Source organism: Bufo gargarizans, chromosome 5, assembly GCF_014858855.1.
Source record: "Bufo gargarizans isolate SCDJY-AF-19 chromosome 5, ASM1485885v1, whole genome shotgun sequence".
Lineage (NCBI taxonomy): Eukaryota > Metazoa > Chordata > Amphibia > Anura > Bufonidae > Bufo > Bufo gargarizans.
This window is the reverse complement of record NC_058084.1, coordinates 189,758,303-189,781,186: the sequence shown is the minus strand read 5'-3', so window position 1 is coordinate 189,781,186 and position 22,884 is coordinate 189,758,303. Positions and strand designations below refer to the sequence as shown.

Below are 22,884 nucleotides of genomic sequence, written 5' to 3'. Positions count from 1 at the left end.
GCACGCCACACATGTAACACTCGAGCGGACGCAGGGCTTGGAAGGCTGTGGTCCCATAAGAGGAGGGGTCCTAAAGGACTAAGGGTACGTTCAGACAGGAGCGTTTTTCCATTAGAAAAAAAATCTGCAGCACAGATCCAAGCAGCAGGCCGGGATTTCTGCTGTAGATGTGCGGATCCACACACAGATTTGACTCCATTCTGGTGAAACCCATGGCAAGAACGCACATGCCAGGCCTTTTTTCCCATGATGCAGATTTCAAATTATCGAGTAAAACCACTGCCCATTTTTCAAATGAAATTAATGGGACATGTTTAGTTGATGGACTTTATACTGTGTGAACATACCCTTTAAGTACTTTTTAACTCTTCTTTGTTTCATGTGATCCTGATTTTAACACAATAAAAAACAATGTGGGCAACAAATCGGTTGCTCTACTGGCCCCCAGTATGGCCTAACTGTAATAATGAGATAATGGGGCTTACCAGTTCTTTTCTGGCGATGGTCTATGCTCCACATAGGTCATTAATATCTAATCGGAAGGGTCTGACATCCCACACCCCTGTTACTGCGTGGCTTGGGAAATACAGGTCTGTCCACTGTGTCTAGACCAGGTATGCTCAACCTGCGGCCCTCCAGCTGTTGTAAAACTACAACTCCCACAATGCCTTGCTGTATGCGGATAGCTGTAGGCTGTTCGGGCATGCTGGGAGTTGTAGTTTTGCAACAGCTGAAGGGCCGCAGGTTGAGCATCCCTGATATAGAGGATGGAGCTGGTTAGTGCAGCGCTGCTCCCATTCACTTCCAGTGGATGGACCTGTAGATGCGTGGCCACATGAACGGATGTGCTAGGGGTCAGACTCCTGCCGATCAGATATTGATGACCTGTCCTGAGAAGAAGCAATCAATATGAAAGGTCTGAAAAAACCCTTTAAAAAAAAAAAACTGATAAAACTTGGTATGAATAATGTCACTGAGATAACTCCATTATTTTTTCTGCTACTGCATCGAATAGGATAAGGGCTCATGCACACAACCGTATATATTTTGCAGTCCTCAAAAAAATACGGATAACGGCCGTGTGCATTCCGTATTTTGTGGAACGAAACTGCTAGCCCCTAATAGAACAGTCCTATCCTTGTCCGTAAAACGGACAATAATTGGACATGTTCTCATTTTTTGCGAAACGGACATACGGAAATGGAATGCACACAAAGTAACTTCAGTTTTTTGGGGTTTTTTTTTGCAGACCCATTGAAATGAATGGTTCCACATACAGTTGGCCCAAAAAAAAAAAAAGGAACGGACACGGAAAGAAAGTATGTTTGTGTGCGTGAGCCCTAAAGGGTAGAGCGTCAAGATTTTGGTTGCTGTACATGAGGATAAACCAGAAATACACACACTTGAATAGGGTTTATAAGCACTAAAAAGGGGGGAAAAAATCTACCTGTCACCACTTGTCCCTTGATCATCACACTGGAGCCAGCTGGACGGCTGCACTACACACAAGGCGCTGCGCCAGCAGCGCTCACTGCTACTTGTCAAAGTCACATTCACCTTGTGGCTGCACTCAGAACTTATCCGCCCAGAGCAGCGACATATTTACACTGTGGTGACAGGGGCAATGATGGATTAGATAATATTTAACTCCCTCTACAGTAGCACGCCGGTGCATTTATCAGATTACTTACCTGGCATAGGTTGGTATCTGTATGTACCGTCCTGCACATCTATTATCTCAGTCCAGGAGCGTCTAACTAACCAAGGATTGTTTCCCCATGTTGCATGATTTGAATGGCTTTTTCAATGCAGACACTGCCTAAAGGTCCTTTCACACGGGACGACAGAGCAGCAGGTTGTCAGGAGGGAAGCGTTCCTTTCAGACATGGAGCGATCTCCTCCACAGTATGGGAAGGAGCGATCGCTAATGACATTGCTCTTCCCTATACGGACTTTGCCAGCAGCAAATAGTGTTTACACAGCATGATCTGCTGCCGGCAAATGATTGGATTACCTAATGAATGAGCATTTTGCGGTACATTTACAACGCCAGATAATCGCCAACGAGCGTTCCCATGGATACTCGTTAGCAGTTGGCTTTAGGATTCTTGGCCCTTTAGGCACAGGTCTATTTTACTTGACCATAAAGTCTTTGGGGGACATTTAGCATGACTGGTGTACTGTACACCGGTCTTGATGTCCCCTGTGCTGCCATATATCTGGCACAGGAAGTCTTTGGCGTGAGTACTAGTACTAGATTAGTGACTGCCCCCCGCTGTTCTGCTGACTTTGCCCTGCTCCTCTTGTGATCCATGTCTATAACACACGTCACATATGGATCAAAATTCTACAGTCATGGCCAAAGGTGCCAATACACCTTCAATAGCTGTCGGACGGATGGTCATTTGGTTGACCACTATTGCTCCTGATTTCCCCATATGCTTAGGTCTTCATGTATGTGTCATCAATGTGGAGAGAGGAGGAACCCCCTGTTAGCTGCTCATCTCCCAGGAGAACACAAAAGGAGTGGGCATTATAATTCAAGCACATAATCCATCTGTACCCAACATCATTTGTCTGGGAGAGTAAGGCTATTTTCACACTTGTGGCAGTGTGATCCGGTGGGCAGTTCCATTGTCTGAACTACCTGCCGGATCCGCCGATCTGGATGTGACTGAAAGCATTTGTGAGACGCATCCGGATGCACAGACCGGAAGGACGGATCCGGCACTAATACATTCCTATGGTTTTATCTTTTGCCTGATCAGTCAAAAAGACTGAACTGAAGATATCCTGAACGGATTGCTCTCCATTCAGAATGCATGGGGATATAACTGATCAGTTATTTTCCGGTATTGAGCCCCTAGGACGGAACTCTATGCCGGAAAAGAAAAACGCTAGTGTGAAAGTACCCTAAGGTGCCCCCCATACACGTTATAATGTTGGCTTAGCTTGTCGAAAAGGCCATGATTCGTCCAACCATCCTCTAATGTGTATGGGGGGACTTAAGGAGGTCAGTATCCCAGCTTTGTATACTTTGCGTCCATTACATGATATAAGGCGGAATTCTCGCTTCTCTATTCTATCACAAGCAGTTTCTAATGTATTCTTATGCATATTTTATGTAGATATTCCACATATATCTATAATTTCCATTTTCCCAGAGCTACTTAATGGTCTGATCTTCCAGAACCCATACATGCAGGAAGATGTCGTTTGTATGAAATTTGATATTAACGTAATCTGACTTGCCATTGTTCTGTCATTTACAAGGTTATGAAATATTTCGGTAACCTGCTTTATCATATATGGTCCAACTATTGGTCTGATTGGACAGATCTCGTCAGATAATCTGTTGGTGTAATACAGCCCTTAGTGGCCAGTGTGAATACCTGCAGGATTTTATGTTTTTTGTTTAAATATAGATATACTGACATGGAATATTAAAAATAACATCACCAAACATTCTCTAAAAATGTGTGATTTAAGCAACAGGTAATTTTCTGATGACGCGTTTCCTTTAAGTCTGTCGCACCGCCAGTCGAATGATGTGACAGATCTATGAGGTTTGTCACATCTCTGGTCTCGATAAATGTCCCCCAAAGAAAGGAAAGAAGTAACCCAGGAAACTGTCTTAAAATATCACTACAAAAACTGAAGTTTTGCAAGGAGTTTTGTAATTTCTTATTGGCCAACATGTAACATCTGGCTGCAGCTATTTTTGATACAAAAAAATAATCAAAAGTTGTCAAAAAAAAAAAGTGGTATTTTTCGCAAAAACAAAGCTTTATTTTTTTTCACCAGAGGATCGCTTTGAAGATTACTAGTAACCAGATTTGAAAATCCGAATGTTGAAATTTGGCAGTGCCAATATTATTATAATAACCCCCCAGCTAAGAGGCCTGGCATCAAATCCAACCTCGACTAGTTCAGATTAAGAAACTCGCACTTGAGTGACATGCGTCATATACCGTGGAAATAAGCGTAGAAAGCATCAATTACTATAAAGAACATGTACACTACATATCATACTGCTGAGCAAAAGAAAAAAATCCTCATTAACATGGATAAAAAGCTATACCGTAGTGCACACATGTAATGTACGATAGAAATATTGAAATAAATGATTGGGATTACACAAGATTATTATTAGTAGTGGGTGATACAGTTTCCTGGCCATTGTCTAAACCTTGACAGCATCAAGGTTACAGGAACATAATATGCACTGCAGCCTGCATGGGAGGGGGGTCTAGATAGGAGACGGGACTAATTCTATTTATCCTGTGACTTAACTGTTATTCACACTAATGGTGTCGGGTAATCAGCACAGCTAATGGCAGCCAAGAATAATCAGGATTTAACTAAAAAACATTTAGGAACTGAATGACCTATTGTTTAAAATCGGCTCTGATGCTGAACACAATTTTTTTTATATTCATTTTTGTATATGCCAAAATCCTGGAGTTGTCACACTGGCCACTAGGCCTAAATATGTCAGGAATTCATGTTCTTTAACAGCAACCATATGGTCCATAGACACAATGGACAGGAGAGGACCTCAGGGACCTCTCTGGGAGACTTTACTAGCCATGCTGTGTGACCTGTGCAGAGGTCAGGAGGGAGCAGATAAGCTGTGATATCACCTACTGTAAATGGTTGATCCTTTGCTATCTATACAAAGGTGATATCGGTCATTGTAATTCTGCCTGTGATGATAATGAGATGGCTACTGAACTGTTAGGCCCCTTTCACACGGGCGAGTTTTCCGTGCGGGTGCGATGCGTGCGGTGAACGCATTGCACCCGCACTGAATCCTGACCCATTCATTTCTATGGGGCTGTGCACACGAGCGGTGATTTTCACGCATCACTTATGCGTTGCGTGAAAATCGCAGCATGCTCCTCTTTGTGCGTTTTTCACGTAATGCAGGCCCTATAGAAATGAATGGGGTTGCGTGAAAATCGCATGCATCCGCAAGCAAGTGCGGATGCGGTGCGATTTTCACGCATGGGTTCTAGGTGACAGTCTATTCACTGTATTATTTTCCCTTATAACATAGTTATAAGGGAAAATAATAGCATTCTGAATACAGAATGCTTAGTATAATAGTGCTGGAAGGGTTAAAAATAATAAAAAAGTTAACTCACCTTCTCCTCCTGTTCGCGTAGAGGCCGGTCTGTTCTTTAGCTGTGGCTGAAGGACCTTTGATGACGTCAGATCACATGCTCCATCACCATGGTGATGGACCATGTGATTGGAGCATGTGATCTGACGTCACCTCAGGTCATTCAGTCCACAGCTAAAGAACAGACCGGGATCTACGCTAACAAGAGGAGAAGGTGAGTTAACTTTTTTTATTATTTTTAACCCTTCCAGCACTATTATACTAAGCATTCTGTATTCAGAATGCTATTATTTTCCCTTATAACCATGTTATAAGGGAAAATAATACAATCTTCAGAACATCAATCCCAAGCCCGAACTTCTGTGAAGAAGTTCGGGTCTGGGTACCAAACATGCGTGATTTTTCTCACGCGAGTGCAAAACGCATGACAATGTTTTGCACTCGCGCGGAAAAATCGCGCATTTTCCCGCAACGCACCCGCCTCTTATCCGGGCAAAAAACATGACGCCCGTGTGAAAGAGGCCTTACCTGTACAGAACAGAAAGTCTTGACATATTATTAGGCACAGTGGCCAGGGCAAACTGTACAATTTTAGGAATGTATTTTAAAAGGGGTTGTCGGGGCTTTTACTATAGATATTTACTATCCTCAGGACAGTTCATCAATATCAGATAGGCAGGGGTCCGACACCTGGCACCCCCGCTGATCAGCTGTATGAGGAGACGGCACACGCAGTGTGCACATGCCGTCTCTTCATGTCCGCTGTTGCTATGTCTATGGTCTTTGCCACAGACAGCAGCGGTGAACAGGAATAGAGACAGGAGACAGCATGTGCGCATCGCGTGTGCTGTCTCCTCATACAGCTGATCGGCGGGGATCCGACACCCACCACACCTGATATTGAAGACCTATTCTGATAGGTCACCTTGGCGGTGGTCTGACACCCCTGCCGATCAGCTGCTAAAGGAGACGATATGCAGTGTGCACGTGCCGTCTCACTTCCGGTCTTCCGCTGTATGTCTATGGGGGGCAGCAGTAGCAGCAGAAAGGAAGAGAGACAGCACGTGCACACTGAGCTGTTTTTGATTTGGCGCAGGCACTCCGAGATAAGGAGGCTCGCCTCCTCAGCACTCCCTCTGTGCGCCTGCGCCGATGACGTCACCGAAAGAGAAGACGTCATCGGCGCAGGTGCACTGAGGGAGTGCTGAGGAGGCGAGCCTCCTTATCTCAGAGCGGCTGCGCCGAATCAACACAGGAGTGCGATTTTTGATCCGGGTGAAAAAAAACACCTTTAAAGGGATTCTGTCATCCGAAATTAGGCCTATAACCTAAACATATGGCGAGGTCCGTACTAATACACAGAATCCTAAATTGACATTATCAAATGCGCCTGTGGCTTTATATAACCTGTCACTCACGTCACAATTGTGTCCAAGGGGACGTCTCACAATGCAATGTGCCTGGCTGCAGCCATCTCCTTTCGGTGACCAGCGCCGCCTACTGAATCGAAATCGCCGCCCTCCTTTTTATCAGATCCGCCTACCTCAGTTTATCGCCACCTCTCTAACGTCCGCTCTCAGCCAGATCTCGCGCATGCGCACTAGGTATCACCTGGTGCGCCCATGCGGACTCCTGGCAGCTGCCTCGTTATGCGAAGTGCGCAGGCGCCGGCCGTCGCACTTCGCTAAAACCTGCCTTGGCCACCCGATTACAGCCTACAGCCGTCCAACCTCCTACAGCCGGGTGATACCTAGTGCGCACGCGCGGGATCTGGCTGAGGAGAGTGGATGTTAGAGAGGCGCCGATGAACTGAGGCAGGCGGATCTAATGAAAAGGAGGGCGGCGATTTCGATTCAGATTTAGAATTCTGTGTATTAGTACGGACCTTGCCATATGTTTAGGTTATAGGCCTAATTTCTGATGACAGAATCCCTTTTAAGAAATTATTATTCTTAACTGGACCTGGGTTGCCAATAGTATTTTAGGTACATTTAACCCTGCAGTCGTCAGCAACACTAGACTGCACAGAGCATAATACAAGCAAATAGCCCACATACAAATACAATTTACTCACTACAGACAGGGCAAAGTCTACAGTCCTCTCCGATTACCATGTACAACTGAAGATAGCAGAACTACAGGGATTAAAACTAAACTGTACAAACAGCCCTGGATAGCCTGCAGACAATTCCATAAGCAGGGCTGGGTACAGTAATCAGACTTTGTTTTAGAAACAATAACTGGCAGCATTTCATAATCTTAAAGGGTATCTGTCAGCAGATCTGTACCTATGAAACTGGCTGACCTGTTGTATGTGCGCTTGGCAGCTGAAGTTATCGGTGTTGGTCCCATGTTCATATGTGCCCACATTGCTGAGAAAAAATAATTTTTAATATATGCAAATGAGCCTCTAGGAGCAACGGGGGCGTTACCATTGCAGACAGACCTGAGCACATTGCACCTAGAGGCTCATTTGCATATATTAAAACATCACTTTTCTCAGCAATGCGGGCACATATGTACATGTGACCAACACAGATGTCTCCAGCTGCCAAGCGCACATGTAACAGGTCAGCCAGTTTCATAAGTACAAATCTGCTGAAAGATGCCCTTTAAAGGGGTTGTCGGAAAGACTCTGGCAGCATTTTATAATCTTAAAGGGGTTATCCTACGAAAAAAAAATTCAAACCAGTAGATGAATCTGAATATTTTTTGTAATTGTATGCAATTTAAAATGCAGTCTAGCCACTGAGATATTCAATAAAAAGAATGTGTATGGCGCCACCTGCTGTTTGATCTTTTCCTTAGATCTCTTGCCACCATACTGAGGTGGTCACACATGCTCAGTTTCATCCTTGAACTGCCACCAGCCATATCTTCCTTCCATGTAAGTGCCTCCGCGCAGCAAAAGAAAAGACATGTCCTATCTTTGGCCACATCTTGTGGATCGCAAACCCATTGAAGTCATTGGATCTGCACCACAATGTGGGACGCACACGGCCAGTGCCCGTGTTTTCTGGATCCACAGGTTGTGATCAGGAGCGTCCCACGCTCAGGATGTGCGTTTTCCCTGCACACTGATGTTCCCAGCCACCGCAAAGGTGAGGGAACTGCAACAGGGCTACATCCACTTGCGTTGGGCCACGTTGCAGTTCCCAGCACAGCTGGTGGCTGGGGCACCAATGCTCCACACAAAAAACACTGAAGGGGACAAAATGTTGAACCAGCGCTGCAGCTCCTTCACTATCTGGATCTGGGTACCCCTATCGATCATAAGGTGGTGGCATATCCTGGTAACAACTATGTTTTGTTAATTTTGCTTGATTTTTACTCCATTCACATCCAAAGCTAAATATATTATTCATTTTATGTTGCATATTTTTCAAAACCGTATTAACAAAGCATTTCAAAGTGACAAGAAGCAGAATTATGAAAACAGCTTTGTATGTGAACAGAGGAACGGACAGGAACTCAGCCTGAAATCTAAATCAAAGAAGTTATCAGCAGAACTCAGCACATGCTAGACGCATTTATTTCCCAAATGAAAGGGACCATTTTAGTCTCTGCTTCTGCCATCCAACTCTGTACTGCTGCAGCTGCTTCTCTTGTAATAGAATACCCAGAAACAGGGTACTGAAAGTGTCTCAAGGGTGCTGGCACACGTCCCGGCCGGTCTGCGTCTTTGGTGTGGGGAAAAAAAATCATGCGGTTTTTGCAGAAACGTACCTGCGGTTATAGTGCGTTTTCTTCCAGCAAAAGGAAAAAGCACAGCAAACTTTAGGTACATTAATGTAACTCTATTTTGTAATTCACTTTTAGGCCTCATGCACACGAACGTAGTTTGTTACCGTGTCCATTCCGTTTAGGTTTTTTTTGTGGATAGGATGCGTCCCCATTCATTTCAATGGGTCTGCAAAAAAATGCAGACAGCACACCGTGTGCTATCCGCATGTCCGTTCCGTAGCCCCGCAAACAAAAAAAATAGAACATGTCCTATTCTTGTCCGTTTTAGGCATTGTTACAATGGATCTGCAAAAAAAAAAAAGGAAAAAAAAAAAAAAAAGGGATGGCATACAGCAATGTGCGGATCGCAAAACACATACGGTTGTGTGCGTGTAGCCTTACTGTGTGTTTTTGATTTGCTGGAAGAACACACACCATAAATGCAGGGATGTGTTGTAAAATCGCATGCGTTTTTTGTTTGCCGCACCAAAAACGCAGAACGGACGCAGAGTGCACCTGAACTCTTACACAATAAATTACAGAGGTGGCTGAAATATCTGCAATATATTCTATGTATCGCTAGGATATGTCACCAATGTCAGATAGGCCTCCAAAAGTGAAAGAGCGCACCGCCCATGTGCGACGTGCTCTCCGTTAACTTATATGGGACTTCTGAAAATAGCCCAGCGCACTTCGACTATTTTCCTAAGTCCTGCAGTAATAAACCGCACATGCGTAGCCACGGCTCCATTAACTTCTATGGGACTGCTGGAAATAGCCAATCCAGCTCTTTTCTGTATTCCCACAAAAAATGAATGGAGGGCGACCACTTTTGGGCTTTGTTCTAGAGATAGGTGCAGGTCCCAGAGGTGGGACCTGCATCTATCTGACATTGGTGGCATATGCTAGTGCCAGGCCCTTTATTGAGTTCTCTGGGACCTGCTTACTGACGACCTCTCCTTAGTAAAGGTCATCAGTAATACATCCACAGGGGGTCCGAATTCCAGCACCCCTGCCGATCAGCTGTTTTCACAAGCTCCAGCGCACAAACTTACACAGCTCCATCCAAGGTGTAGTGGTCATGCCTGGTCACTGCAGCGCTGCGCTGTTTACAGAGAGAATACCCAGATCACAATCAGAGCAGTGATGTGTAGCGGGGAGCGGTGTATCTCCACGGTATAAATACAGATTTATAAAGTAAAATCATGCACACAACCCCTATAAGCACTGTATTATATGCCATTAATAGCTAAGCACTGCACCTACGCAGGTATAGCCAGGGGACAATTGAAGATACTGTATGTATATAGCTGTAAACATTTGTCTTTGCAGGGTTCTTTGAATTGCAATACTATTGGGCATCGCTAAAGTTATTACGTTTATTCTCTTTTGCATACTATTATGTTTTATAAAAAAAAAAATATATATATTATAGTTTTAAACTAATGAGTGGGCAAAAAAAATCTGCAACAATGTATAAGTACTCACGAAAGTATTTCAAGGTCTCTTCAATCTGTTCAGTAGTAAGGTCAATGTTGGCATCAGGAGAGATGAGTGGTGTTTGGAGCCAGTCGTCGTGATCATAGCCATAGATGGTGTCGGCTCTTAGCTTGTAATGAGGCAGCTGCTCTTCCAATAGACTGATGATTTCAACTTCCGGAAGGTCAGTACTATTACACACATCTATATGAAGAAAAGACAATTGAGAAAATAGTCAAAAACATACAAAATCACAGGGCAACGTGATTGGTCATTTTGTATACAGAACACCTTTAAGCCACCCTCGCCAGGCCTACGAAAAGGGGCATGGTGAGAGTGGGACCATCAGCCCTGGCACATTTATCATAATTTACACCTCTAGTTATCACTATCAGCTCAGCAGGGGTCTGACTCCCAGCACCCCCACCGATCAGTGTAAACAGAACGCAGTGCTCGTACGAGCGCCGCTTTCTTTTCACCGTTTACCTGCTCGCCATCAACAATGCAGCGGCAAGCAAGTGTAATTACACTCCGTCTGCTCCTTCCCACTGAAGTGAATGGGACGGAGGAGCTACAATTTCTCGCCACTGCAATGTTGACAGCAAGCAGTTAAACAGTGAAGGGAAGGCAGCGCTCATACGAGTGTTGCTTTCTCTTCAAACAGCCCATCGACGGGAATGCTGGGAGTCGGACCACCGCCGATCTGATACTGATAACCTACCCTGACGTAAGTCATCAATATAGAAAACTGGCCAACCCTTTTAACGTTTTAGCATATCGAGACATTTTGGACAATTGTATGCTAGCAACCTTGTGAGAACAGTCTGGGGGACGCCCTTTTGTGTTCCAGCATGGCTGTGCTCCAGTGCACAAAGCAAGGTCCATAAAGACAGATTTGGGTCTGTTTGGTGTGGAAGAACCAACCTCAACACCATCGAATGGAGATTGTGATCCAGGCCCTTCCGTGCACCTTCATGTCTGACCTCAGAAATGCCCTTTGGACAAATGGGCAAAAATTCCCACAGACACTCCAAACTCTTGTACAGAAGAGCGGAAGCTGATTTAGCTGAAAATGGAAGCGGGCCATCTCCATATTAATGCCTATGGATTTAGGAAAGCTCCTGTAGGTGTTGCAATACATTTGTGTAGAGCTGGCATATGAGATATTTCTGTTCTTGGCATACACCCAATACCAGTGGCTACGCTTTTAACCACATCATTATTACACCAGTACAGCTAATAAGCGTTAAAAATGGGTCATAAGAAAAATGGTAATTATTCATCATTTGATAACAGTTAAATCTTATGTACACCTTTGGGGCATTTATTTATTTTTTTACTTTAATGCGTTTTGGAAGCATTTTTGAAATAGGGTTTTATTAAACACTATGCTTTGTTTGGCTTCTGCAGCTCCTACTGTACGTATCACAGGACATTGCAAGCTGCACAATGCCGTTCAACATAAAAGTCATCACAGAGCTCATATGAAATTCGGTCACCAGCCCTCTTCTCTCCTCTCCTGAATTGACTTAAATTTGGTTATAAAATCAGCCTAGAAGTTCAAAAACAGGCAGCTGAAATATAGACATGGGCAGTCTGGAAACGTAAAGCCGTCCCGGAAAAAAACCCTAAAAGTGCTCCTTTGTTGTAGGTGGGTCCAAACTTACAGAAGGTGGGGCAACACAGGTAGGCAGGACCTGCAATACCGTAGTCCAGTATAAAAAAACACCCCAGCAGAACCAAATAGCTGCACAAAATACTGCTACCCATACCACAGTATTCAACTGTATCACCGTCCTGGCCAAAGGCTGCAGGTGCCCTCCTGAACTTTCGGGTCCATTCACACGTCCGTAGTGTATTGCAGATCAGCAAATTGCGGATCCACAATACACCCGGCTGGCATCCCCCCATAGAACTGCCTATTCTTGTCCGCATTTGCGGACAAGAATATAACATGTTCTATTTTTTTAGTGAGCCGCACTGTGTGCTGTCCACATCTCTTCCGGCCCCATAGAGAATGAATGGGTCTGGCTTTCTTCCGCAACGTTGCGGAACGGATCCAGACCCATTCTACGGACGTGTGAATGGACCCTAAAGTTCAGGACGACACCTGCAGCCGTTGGCCAGGTACATAAGTGCGTGATGGGCTTTGTATCAATTAATGCTTAGAGCTTTAGATCCTTAGTTTCCCAGATGGTGGCCGTGAAGAGGGTTCAGGTGGCCCCCTGTAGGGTATATGGCCAGTCCACCCCTGAATACTGAAGCCATCCCGAGAGCTTTTATAACCATTGATAAAGACCATTACAGGCACTGTTCTCTTTAAACTCGGGAGCACCTCATCACCTCTCATGTACAATGACAATCTACTTACTCATTCTGTCTGCAGTAAGTCTTCCCTGTGTCCCCTCCTGCCTCTTGCTCAGATGGTCACATTTTCCCTACAGCTGTCATGGCTCCACCGGTCTAAACACAACACATGCAAGCGCTGCTGTACAGAGACTGCTGTCACACAAGGCTATGAATTTACTGACTAAACATACCTAAAACAAAGCCAGATCACTGACGAGGCCTTGCTGAGCCACCAGTCCGCATCAACTAAAAACGGCTGCCCTTTCCGCCTCTGCCAATCCCATACCCACCAGGCTGTCTTATGGCATGCAGCCAGTCTACATTCCTCTGCACAACTTTACACCAACTAATGCAGATCTCCTACAAAACAACATAAAAATATACGCTCCTTTACGTCATATAATGTTTCACATAGGTCATATTAGATTAGGGTATATGGACATCAGAAAGAAGGTCCACTGCTCGAGACAACCCTCTATTAAGCCTTATTCACATGTCAGTGTTCCACGGTACGTATTCTCCACGGACAGCACACATCCCCATCCATTTTAATGTGTGTATTCACACATCAGTGTTTTTAGCACGTACAGAATGCATACTCTATTTTGTCTATGGCCATTATAGTCTATGGATCTGTAAAAACCAACCATGCAACGCGGATGCAATCCGTATTTTGCGGATCATTAGGAAGAAATGCTTTGAAAATTATGATGACAGATGACACATAGACAGCAAAAAAGTGGACACAGACCCAACACAGGCATCTTCATGGAGGCATCACTGACCACCTTTTCACAGATTTAAGCACGGACACGGAAGTGTGAATGAGGCTTTAACCACTTAAGGACCACAGGTTTATACCCCCCTAGTGACCAGGCCCTTTTTTACAAATCGGCACTCCACAACTTTAGCGGTTTATTGCTCGGTCATGCAACTTACCACCCAAATGAATTTTACCTCCTTTTCTTCTCACTAATGGAGCTTTCATTTGGTGGTATTTCATTGCCGCTGACATTTTTACTTTTTTTGTTATTAATCGAAATTTAACGATTTTTTTTGCAAAAAAATTACATTTTTCACTTTCAGCTGTAAAATTTTGCAAAAAAAACGACATCCATATATACATTTTTCGCCAAATTTATTGTTCTACATGTCTTTGATAAAAAAAAAATGTTTGGGCAAAAAAAAAATGGTTTGGGTAAAAGTTATAGCATTTGCAAACTATGGTACAAAAATGTGAATTTCCGCTTTTTGAAACAGCTCTGACTTTCTGAGCACCTGTCATGTTTCCTGAGGTTCTACAATGCCCAAACAGTAGAAAAACCCCACAAATGACCCCATTTCGGAAAGTAGACACCCTAAGGTATTCGCTGATGGGCATAGTGAGTTCATAGAACTTTTTATTTTTTGTCACAAGTTAGCGGAAAATGATGATGATTTTATTTTTTCTTACAAAGTCTCATATTCCACTAACTTGCGACAAAAAATAAAAAATTCTAAAAACTTGCCATGCCCCTCACGGAATACCTTGGGGTGTCTTCTTTCCAAAATGGGGTCACTTGTGGGGTAGTTATACTGCCCTGGCAATTTAGTGGCCCAAATGTGTGAGAAGTACCTTGCAATCAAAATGTGTAAGAAATGACCGGTGAAATCCAAAAGGTGCACTTTGGAATATGTGCCCCATTGCCCACCTTGGCAGCAAAAAAGTGTGACACATCTGGTATCGCCGTACTCAGGAGAAGTTGGGGAATGTGTTTTGGGGTGTCATTTTACATATACCCATGCTGGGTGACAAAAATATCTTGGTCAAATGCCAACTTTGTATAAAAAAATGGGAAAAGTTGTCTTTTGCCAAGATATTTCTCTCACCCAGCATGGGTATATGTAAAATGACACCCCAAAACACATTCCCCAACTTCTCCTGAGTACGGCGATACCACATGTGTGACACTTTTTTGCTGCCAAGGTGGGCAAAGGGGCACATATTCCAAAGTGCACCTTTCAGATTTTGCAGGCCATTTTTTACACATTTTGATTGCAAGGTACTTCTCACACATTTGGGCCCCTAAATTGCCAGGGCAGTATAACTACACCACAAGTGACCCCATTTTGGAAAGAAGACACCCCAAGGTATTCCGTGAGGGGCATGGCGAGTTCCTAGAATTTTTTATTTTTTGTCACAAGTTAGCGGAAAATTATGATTTTTTATTTTTTATCTTTTTTCCTTACAAAGTCTCATATTCCACTAACTTGCGACAAAAAATAAAAAATTCTAGGAACTCGCCATGCCCCTCACGGAATACCTTGGGGTGTCTTCTTTCCAAAATGGGGTCACTTGTGGCGTAGTTATACTGCCCTGGCAATTTAGGGGCCCAAATGTGTGAGAAGTACTTTGCAATCAAAATGTGTAAAAAATGGCCGGTGAAATCCGAAAGGTGCACTTTGGAATATGTGCCCCTTTGCCCACCTTGGCATCAAAAAAGTGTCACACATCTGGTATCGCCGTACTCAGGAGAAGTTGGGGAATGTGTTTTGGGGTATCATTTTACATATACCCATGCTGGGTGAGAGAAATATCTTGGCAAAAGACAACTTTTCCCATTTTTTTATACAAAGTTGGCATTTGACCAAGATATTTTTGTCACCCAGCATGGGTATATGTAAAATGACACCCCAAAACACATTCCCCAACTTCTCCTGAGTACGGCGATACCAGATGTGTCACACTTTTTTGCTGCCAAGGTGGGCAAAGGGGCACATATTCCAAAGTGCACCTTTCGGATTTTGCAGGGCATTTTTTACACATTTTGATTGCAAAGTTCTTCTCACACATTTGGGCCCCTAAATTGCCAGGGCAGTATAACTACGCCACAAGTGACCCCATTTTGGAAAGAAGACACCCCAAGGTATTCCGTGAGGGGCATGGCGAGTTCCTAGAATTTTTTATTTTTTGTCGCAAGTTAGTGGAATATGAGACTTTGTAAGGAAAAAAGAAAAAAAAAAGAAAAATCATCATTTTCCGCTAACTTGTGACAAAAAAAAAAAAATTCTAGGAACTCGCCGTGCCCCTCACGGAATACCTTGGGGTGTCTTCTTTCCAAAATGGGGTCACTTGTGGCGTAGTTATACTGCCCTGGCAATTTAGGGGCCCAAATGTGTAAGAAGTACCTTGCAATCAAAATGTGTAAAAAATGGCCGGTGAAATCCGAAAGGTGCACTTTGGAATATGCGCCCCTTTGCCCACCTTGGCATCAAAAAAGTGTGACACATCTGGTATCGCCGTACTCAGGAGAAGTTGGGGAATGTGTTTTGGGGTGTCATTTTACATATACCCATGCTGGGTGAGAGAAATATCTTGGCAAAAGACAACTTTTCCCATTTGTTTTATACAAAGTTGGCATTTGACCAAGATATTTATCTCACCCAGCATGGGTATATGTGAAATGACACCCCAAAACACATTCCCCAACTTCTCCTGAGTACGGCGATACCACATGTGTGACACTTTTTTGCAGCCTAGATGCGCAAAGCGGCCCAAATTCCTTTTAGGAGGGCATTTTTAGACATTTGGATCCCAGACTTCTTCTGGCTCTTTAGGGCCCCTAAAAAGCCAGGGCAGTATAAATACCCCACATGTGACCCCACTTTGGAAAGAAGACACCCCAAGGTATTCAATGAGGGGCCTGGCGAGTTCATAGAAATTTTTTTTTGGCCATAATTTAGCAAAAAAAAAATTTTTTTTGTTTTTTTCTCACAAAGTGTCACTTTCCGCTAACTTAGGACAAAAATTTAAATCTTTCATAGACTCAATATGCCCCTCAGCAAATACCTTGGGGTGTCTTCTTTCCAAAATGGGGTCATTTGTGGGGTGTTTGTACTGCCCTTGCATTTGAGGGTCTCCGCAATCATTACATGTATGGCCAGCATTAGGAGTTTCTGCTATTCTCCTTATATTGAGCATACAGGTAATGAGATTTTTTTTTCCGTTCAGCCTCTGGGCTGAAAGAAAAAAATGAACGGCACAGATTTCTTCATTCGCATCGATCAATGTGGATGAAAAAATCTCTGCCCAAAAAAAAAAAGGAGGGGAAAGGCGTCTGCCAGGACATAGGAGCTCCGCCCTACATCCATACCCACTTAGCTCGTATGCCCTGGCAAACCAGATTTCTCCATTCGCATCAATCGATGTGGATGAATAAATCATTGCCGGGATTATTATTTTTTTACATACAAAGTGTTTGCCAAAGCATAGGAACGCCGCCTCCTCCTCAGCTCGTATGCTTCGGCAAACGTATCTGTTACTGCAGAGTAGAAATCTCGTCTTGCAGCGCCGCATACACCGACTTGCGTGTAATCTGACAGCAGCGCAATGCTTCTGTCAGAATGCACATCAGTGCTGCAGCTGCTTGATCGCTTGGTCCACCTGGAAGGTAAAAAAACAAAAAAAAACAAAAAAGAAAAAACCAGGCCGCAACGCAATAATTTTATTAACATTAACTTTAGAGAACATTAACTTTTCTAAACTTTTGAAACAGAACAATAACTTTTTTGCTTACCGGTGATTTTTTCTTTTCTTTTTTTTTTGTTTTTTTACCTTTATTGGACAAACCTCTCCTTCCCCATGGGACAATGTGCAAAGCGCAAATCGCCCAGAGATGCGGCGAAGTACATTATGCACTTTGTCCCAGGTGAAAGGAGAGGTTTGTGGCAGCTCTGTGTGAAAGGGCCCTAAGACCCCTGTGTGCCTGTCCTGTGTACGCAATCCCTATGCTAATAGTGTACCTGAGTGTGGAACTTGCGGAAACACTCCCCTATGCATAGGGCAGGCTGGTCAGGACAGTCAGGACAAAAAAAGGTGGTGTCACGCCTTATTCCACCCCTGCTACAGACACGACATCTTTTTCTTGTGGAACGTTGAGTTGGGGTACCAGGATAGACAGACGGGAAGTGTCTGCCATGTAGCCGGCTCACTACATCAGGGCCTTGGGGCACGGACCCTCCTGGATACAGGATTTCCGAAATGATCTCTTCCTGGAATTTTAGGAAGGATCCTGTTCTCCCAGCCTTACTGTAGAGAACAAAACTATTGTACATCGCCAATTGGATCAAATAAACAGACACCTTCTTATACCAGCGTCTGGTGCGTCGGGACACTAAATAGGGAGCCAACATCTGGTCATTGAAGTCCACCCCTCCCATCTGAAGGTTATAGTCGTGGACAGAGAGGGGTTTCACAATGACTCCAGTTGCCCGTTCAATTTGGACAGTCGTGTCTGCGTGAATGGTGGACAGAAGGTAAACGTCCCTCTTGTCCCTCCACTTCACCGCGAGCAGTTCTTGGTCACACAAGGCAGCCCTCTCCCCCCGTGCAAGTCGGGTACTAACGAGCCGTTGGGGGAAGCCCCGGCGACTAGGTCGCGCGGTACCACAGCATTGAATTCCGACTATATGTAAGTGCCGAAAGAGGGCCACGCTTGAGTAAAAATTGTCCACGTATAAGTGGTACCCCTTGTGGAATAAGGGTGACACCAAGTCCCAGACAATCTTGCCACTGCTCCCCAGGTAGTCAGGACATCCGACCGGCTCCAGTTTTGAGTCTTTTCCCTCATAGACCCTAAAACGATATGTATAGCCTGTGGCCCTTTCACAGAGCTTATACAGTTTGACCCCATACCGGGCGCGCTTGCTGGGGATGTACTGTTTTATGCCAAGGCGCCCGGTAAAATGTACTAGGGACTCGTCTATGCAGATGTTTTGATTAGGGGTATACGCATCTGCAAATCTGGATGACAAATGGTCTATGAGGGGCCGAATTTTGTGGAGCCGGTCATAAGCAGGGTGGCCTCTTGGATGACAGGTGCTATTGTCCGCAAAATGCATAAAGCACATGATGACCTCAAAACGTGCCCTAGACATTGCAGCAGAGAACATGGGCATGTAATGTATTGGGTCTTTAGACCAATATGACCGCAATACATTTTTTTTTGTTAGACCCATGCTGAGGATAAGGCCCAAAAAAATTTTAAACTCGGAAACAGTGACTGGTTTCCACCGGAAAGGCTGGGCATAGTAGCTTTCCGGATTGGCGGTAATAAACTGTGTGGCGTAGCGGTTGGTTTCAGCCACAACTAGGTCATAGAGATCCGCGGTGAAGAACAGCTCAAAAAACTGAAGGGCCGATCCTAAATGAGCCGTCTCCACGCGAACTCCAGACTGGGCGGTGAAAGGGGGCAATACGGGTGCGGCGGAATCAGGGGATTGCCAATTAGGATTTGCCAGCACCTCTGGGAGACTAAGGGTTCTACGGGCCTGTGAACGCGGTGGCTGCGACGGGGGAGTTATTGCACGTGCCACCGTACCAGCTGGAACTGCCCTTCTGGTGCTCGCCACTTCACCAGGGACTACGGCAGTGCTGGTAGAAGGTCCAGGCTGTGCTGCGCTGCTGGTGTATGCCGCACCATAAACAAGATCAGCGCTAGCACCACTCTGCTGCAAATGAGGATCATCATGCAGGGTAGGCAGAACTCTTACATGGGATCGGGTACGTCTGGCCGTAGCAGGGACCTCTACCTCGTCATCCTCACTAGCCGTTAGAGTGCCACTGCTGTCTACAGGTTCATATTCTGAACCACTGGATTCAGCGGATAAGGCGTCCCCATCGCTTTCATCCATCACGGTCAGAATCCTGTAGGCCTCTTCAGCGGAATACCCCTTGTTTGACATTTTGGGTTCACTAAATTTAGGGGGTATTCCTCTGAGACTACCCAGGAAAAAGAGCAAACCTGCTTAGTAAAAAGGAGTGCTTGCGAAGTAAAGCTGCGATCGCTAATAAAGATCCAAAAAGCTCAAAAGTGATCTTTTATAGCGGCGCAGCGATTTTACGTTTTTTGCAGTGATCAGAAAAAAAAAATTCTGTCACTGCGGTGGGGCGGACTGAACGCAAGTGTGCGCACAAAATCAGGCCTGATCGGGCGAACACTGCGTTTTTTGTAGAACCTAAGGTGACCCTAATGTACTTATATAGATCTGATTGCGATCAGTATTGATCACTTACAGATACTATATAGTACTAGTGCTGATTAGCGACAGCGATGACGCTAATCAGCGACTAATCGGTGACTGCGGTGCGGTGCGGAGGGCGCTAACTACCTAACAAGTAGCTAACTACCTGGCGGTGATAAGGGACCCTAACAGGGGGGTGATCAATGACAGGGGGGTGGATAAGGGGGTGTCTAATATGGGTGATCAGGAGCTAAATAAGGGGTTAAATAAATGACAGGGTAATATCTAATGTGTAGTGTGGTGTTTGGTGCTACTTACTGAGCTGCCTGTATCCTCTGGTGGTCGATCCAAGCAAAAGGGACCACCAGAGGACCAGGCAGGAGTTATATCAGACGCTATTTTCAAAATAGCGTCTGACATAACCATTTCATTGGCCGATTCAAAAATCCACAGCCTGCCAGCCAATGATCACGGCCGGCAGGCTGCAGATGAACTTGTGAACTGCGGAATCCTGTGAACGCACGCTCCTGTGAGCGCGCGTTCACAGGAAATCTCGGCTCACGCGAGATGACGCCAATCGGCGTTAGTGTGACCTGGCAGCGCCGCAGCATTGACGCCTTTCGGCGTTAGTGTGACGGCAGAAGGTTAAAGAGGACCTTTCAGGCTGTAGTGCTGGCCATTTGCAGCACTCAGCTCATAGTCTGAGAGGTTTTTTCTCCCAGGCTATGAGCTGAGCACTGCGATTGGCCAGCACTCCAGCCTGGGAGAAGGAGACGCCTAGGAGAACAAGAGCAGTCTCCTCCCAGTTGAGCCGAAAATCTGAAGATACCGGAACCTATACCGGGAGAACGATGCGGCACCCAGGGATAATATTAAGTGCAGGGAGATCCCTCGGCGCCGCTCTCCATGTCAGCATACTTCGTTTAGATTTTTTATTATGAAAGGTCCTCTTTAAAAGGGAAAATTAACATCCAGCATATTTGTTGCAGAAGTGTTTCACTAATCAGAATTGCAAAAAAAAAATATATATATAATAATAATAATAGCCCATTGTTCTACAGGAAAAAATAAAATAAATAGGTCCTTCCATTTCCTCAGTTGCAGAAATATCATCAACACATCTGAATGCTTTTGTAATTTCATGTAATAAAAAATTTAGCATATCCACTGAGTTATTCAATAAAATGTGTCTGTATACAGCCACCTGCTTTTGTTTTTCTTATTTCTTTGACCTGCTCAATCAGATGGTCGCACATACTCCGTTTTATCCTTCATCTGCCCCCTGAGCTGTGATGGGGAGAGCATGCACACGCCCCCTGAGCTGTGATGGGGAGAGCATGCACACGCCCCCTGAGCTGTGATGGGGAGAGCATGCACACGCCCCTTGAGCTGTGATGGGGAGAGCATGCACACGCCCCCTGAGCTGTGATGGGGAGAGCATGCACACGCCCCCTGAGCTGTGATGGGGAGAGCATGCACACGCCCCCTGAGCTGTGATAGGGAGAGCATGCACACGCCCCCTGAGCTGTGATAGGGAGAGCATGCACACGCCCCCTGAGCTGTGATAGGGAGAGCATGCACACGCCCCCTGAGCTGTGATAGGGAGAGCATGCACACGCCCCTTGAGCTGCCAGCTTAATATAAATCTAGCAGAGCAATGAATAGGCAGATCTCTGGATCCATGTGAGGTACAAGGCTGGTTCTAGTTTTGTTAGAAGGAGATTGCAATGTACTATATGATGTTTTATTTTCTCCATTAGTCATGGAATAACCCCTTAAAAGATACTGGAACAGGTTAAAAAAGGGTTGTCTTCTACATAAGACAAGACACAAAGTTTGAGTTTTCCAACCTTTCCAAGATTTGGTACTTCCTATGTTTCTTTTGTGGTCTCCTGGTCAAACAACTACAGATATATTTTTACATTGTGCTGGCTGAACAAACCCATGGTACAGATTGTGCAGTGTGAATGTGGCGTAACTATTACATTTTTTTTTTTAAGGCACCCGAAAAGGCACCTTTTTATTTTAGAATCTGAACCTATGTTGTCTGGCAGAGGCATATTTGAGGTACACTTTTTCCTCTTCAGCTTTCACTTTAGGCTACAGTTTGATAAGAATTTAGCTATAATGATTGTTTATGAGCTGTCAGGAATTCAGAAATAAAGGCTACATATCAAGCCATCAGAGCAGCTCCCCCACAGATTCAGTCTGTAGATTCACTGGAAAAAAAGAATAATTCTTAGCCCAAGAGTAGCATGCAACTATAAAAGATTGCCTCCAACAGGACTCCATAAATAGACTTTAAAAATAGTATATAATGGGCTTAGAAGATTTGTGGTTGTCACCTATTGCATTCTTTGAATAAGGTGGAAGCGCACCTGAAAAAAAGGTTTACGATGGCTGTGCTTCTTTTACAATCATAATTGTGAAGGTACAGTTGTTTGGGCTTCCCTAATGTTTCTTTCAGCCATATTACTCCGTTTCAGCTGCACAGCTGGATGCAATTCACTCAGAAGCAGGGGTGTACCCGTTTATACAAGTCTGCCAGCAATGTACTGCTGTGACGTCCTTTCCCTTACTTTCCTTTATGTTTGTTTTCAGCTCCAGAGCTCACAGAACAGATAGGGAGGGATAAATCACTCTAACATGTAGGAGGCTTCTGTGATGTTCAGAAGCAGTGCAGAAGCATTTTTGTTTAGTCAGGCTCACAATCTCAGCTAGCTCTGACATGCCACCACTTCCTCTCTGCAGTTTTCTGTCTCTGTTATTAGGGACGGATCTTGCCTGATAGACTGCAACATAGGTGGAAGTGAGACCCCTAGTGGTTATATGACTTTGTATTTTTATTTTTTTATTTTTATATGCGATTCAGGAATTTGCTAGTTGCACCGTTCTCTATTAAATTTAGTTGTGTGAATGCACAATGACTCTTTAAGCAACTACATTTTCTGCATCATAAAGAAAGCCTAGAAACATGCATTGCATACTCATGCCTATACTCTCATTATGATGCCCCCTCCGTCTGGTTTCCCTTTTTGTCACGCAGCATACTTTCCATGACTGTAACATTGCTAAGCAACATCACAATCTGCTCTCTCCTTCAGCTATCATCTGTCTGAGCCTCTCTCGGCCAAAACACTGACAATGCTGCCCAAACTTCTAAGAGGTTAAATCAGGTCTAACCACGGCATGTATGTCAAGAAAAG

General features: G+C 44.6%; 1 protein-coding gene across 8 annotated transcripts in view; it reads right to left on the bottom strand.

The window, feature by feature from the left end:
• Nucleotides 1-22,884, bottom strand: part of TRAK1 (trafficking kinesin protein 1) — a 219,504-nt gene that overhangs the window by 104,380 nt on the left and 92,240 nt on the right. For 4 of the 8 annotated variants that reach the window (XM_044294144.1, XM_044294146.1, XM_044294147.1 and 1 more), the window contains exons 1-2: nt 12,699-12,832; nt 10,337-10,531 (exon numbers count right to left, since the gene is read on the bottom strand). In XM_044294144.1, the coding sequence (XP_044150079.1) occupies nt 10,337-10,531; nt 12,699-12,702 (199 nt within the window). In that variant the 5' untranslated portion in view covers nt 12,703-12,832. Of the gene's footprint in view, nt 1-10,336; nt 10,532-12,698; nt 12,833-12,867; nt 12,892-22,884 lie in introns of those variants that run through there. The other 4 variants (XM_044294148.1, XM_044294149.1, XM_044294152.1 and 1 more) reach the window with 2 other exon arrangements.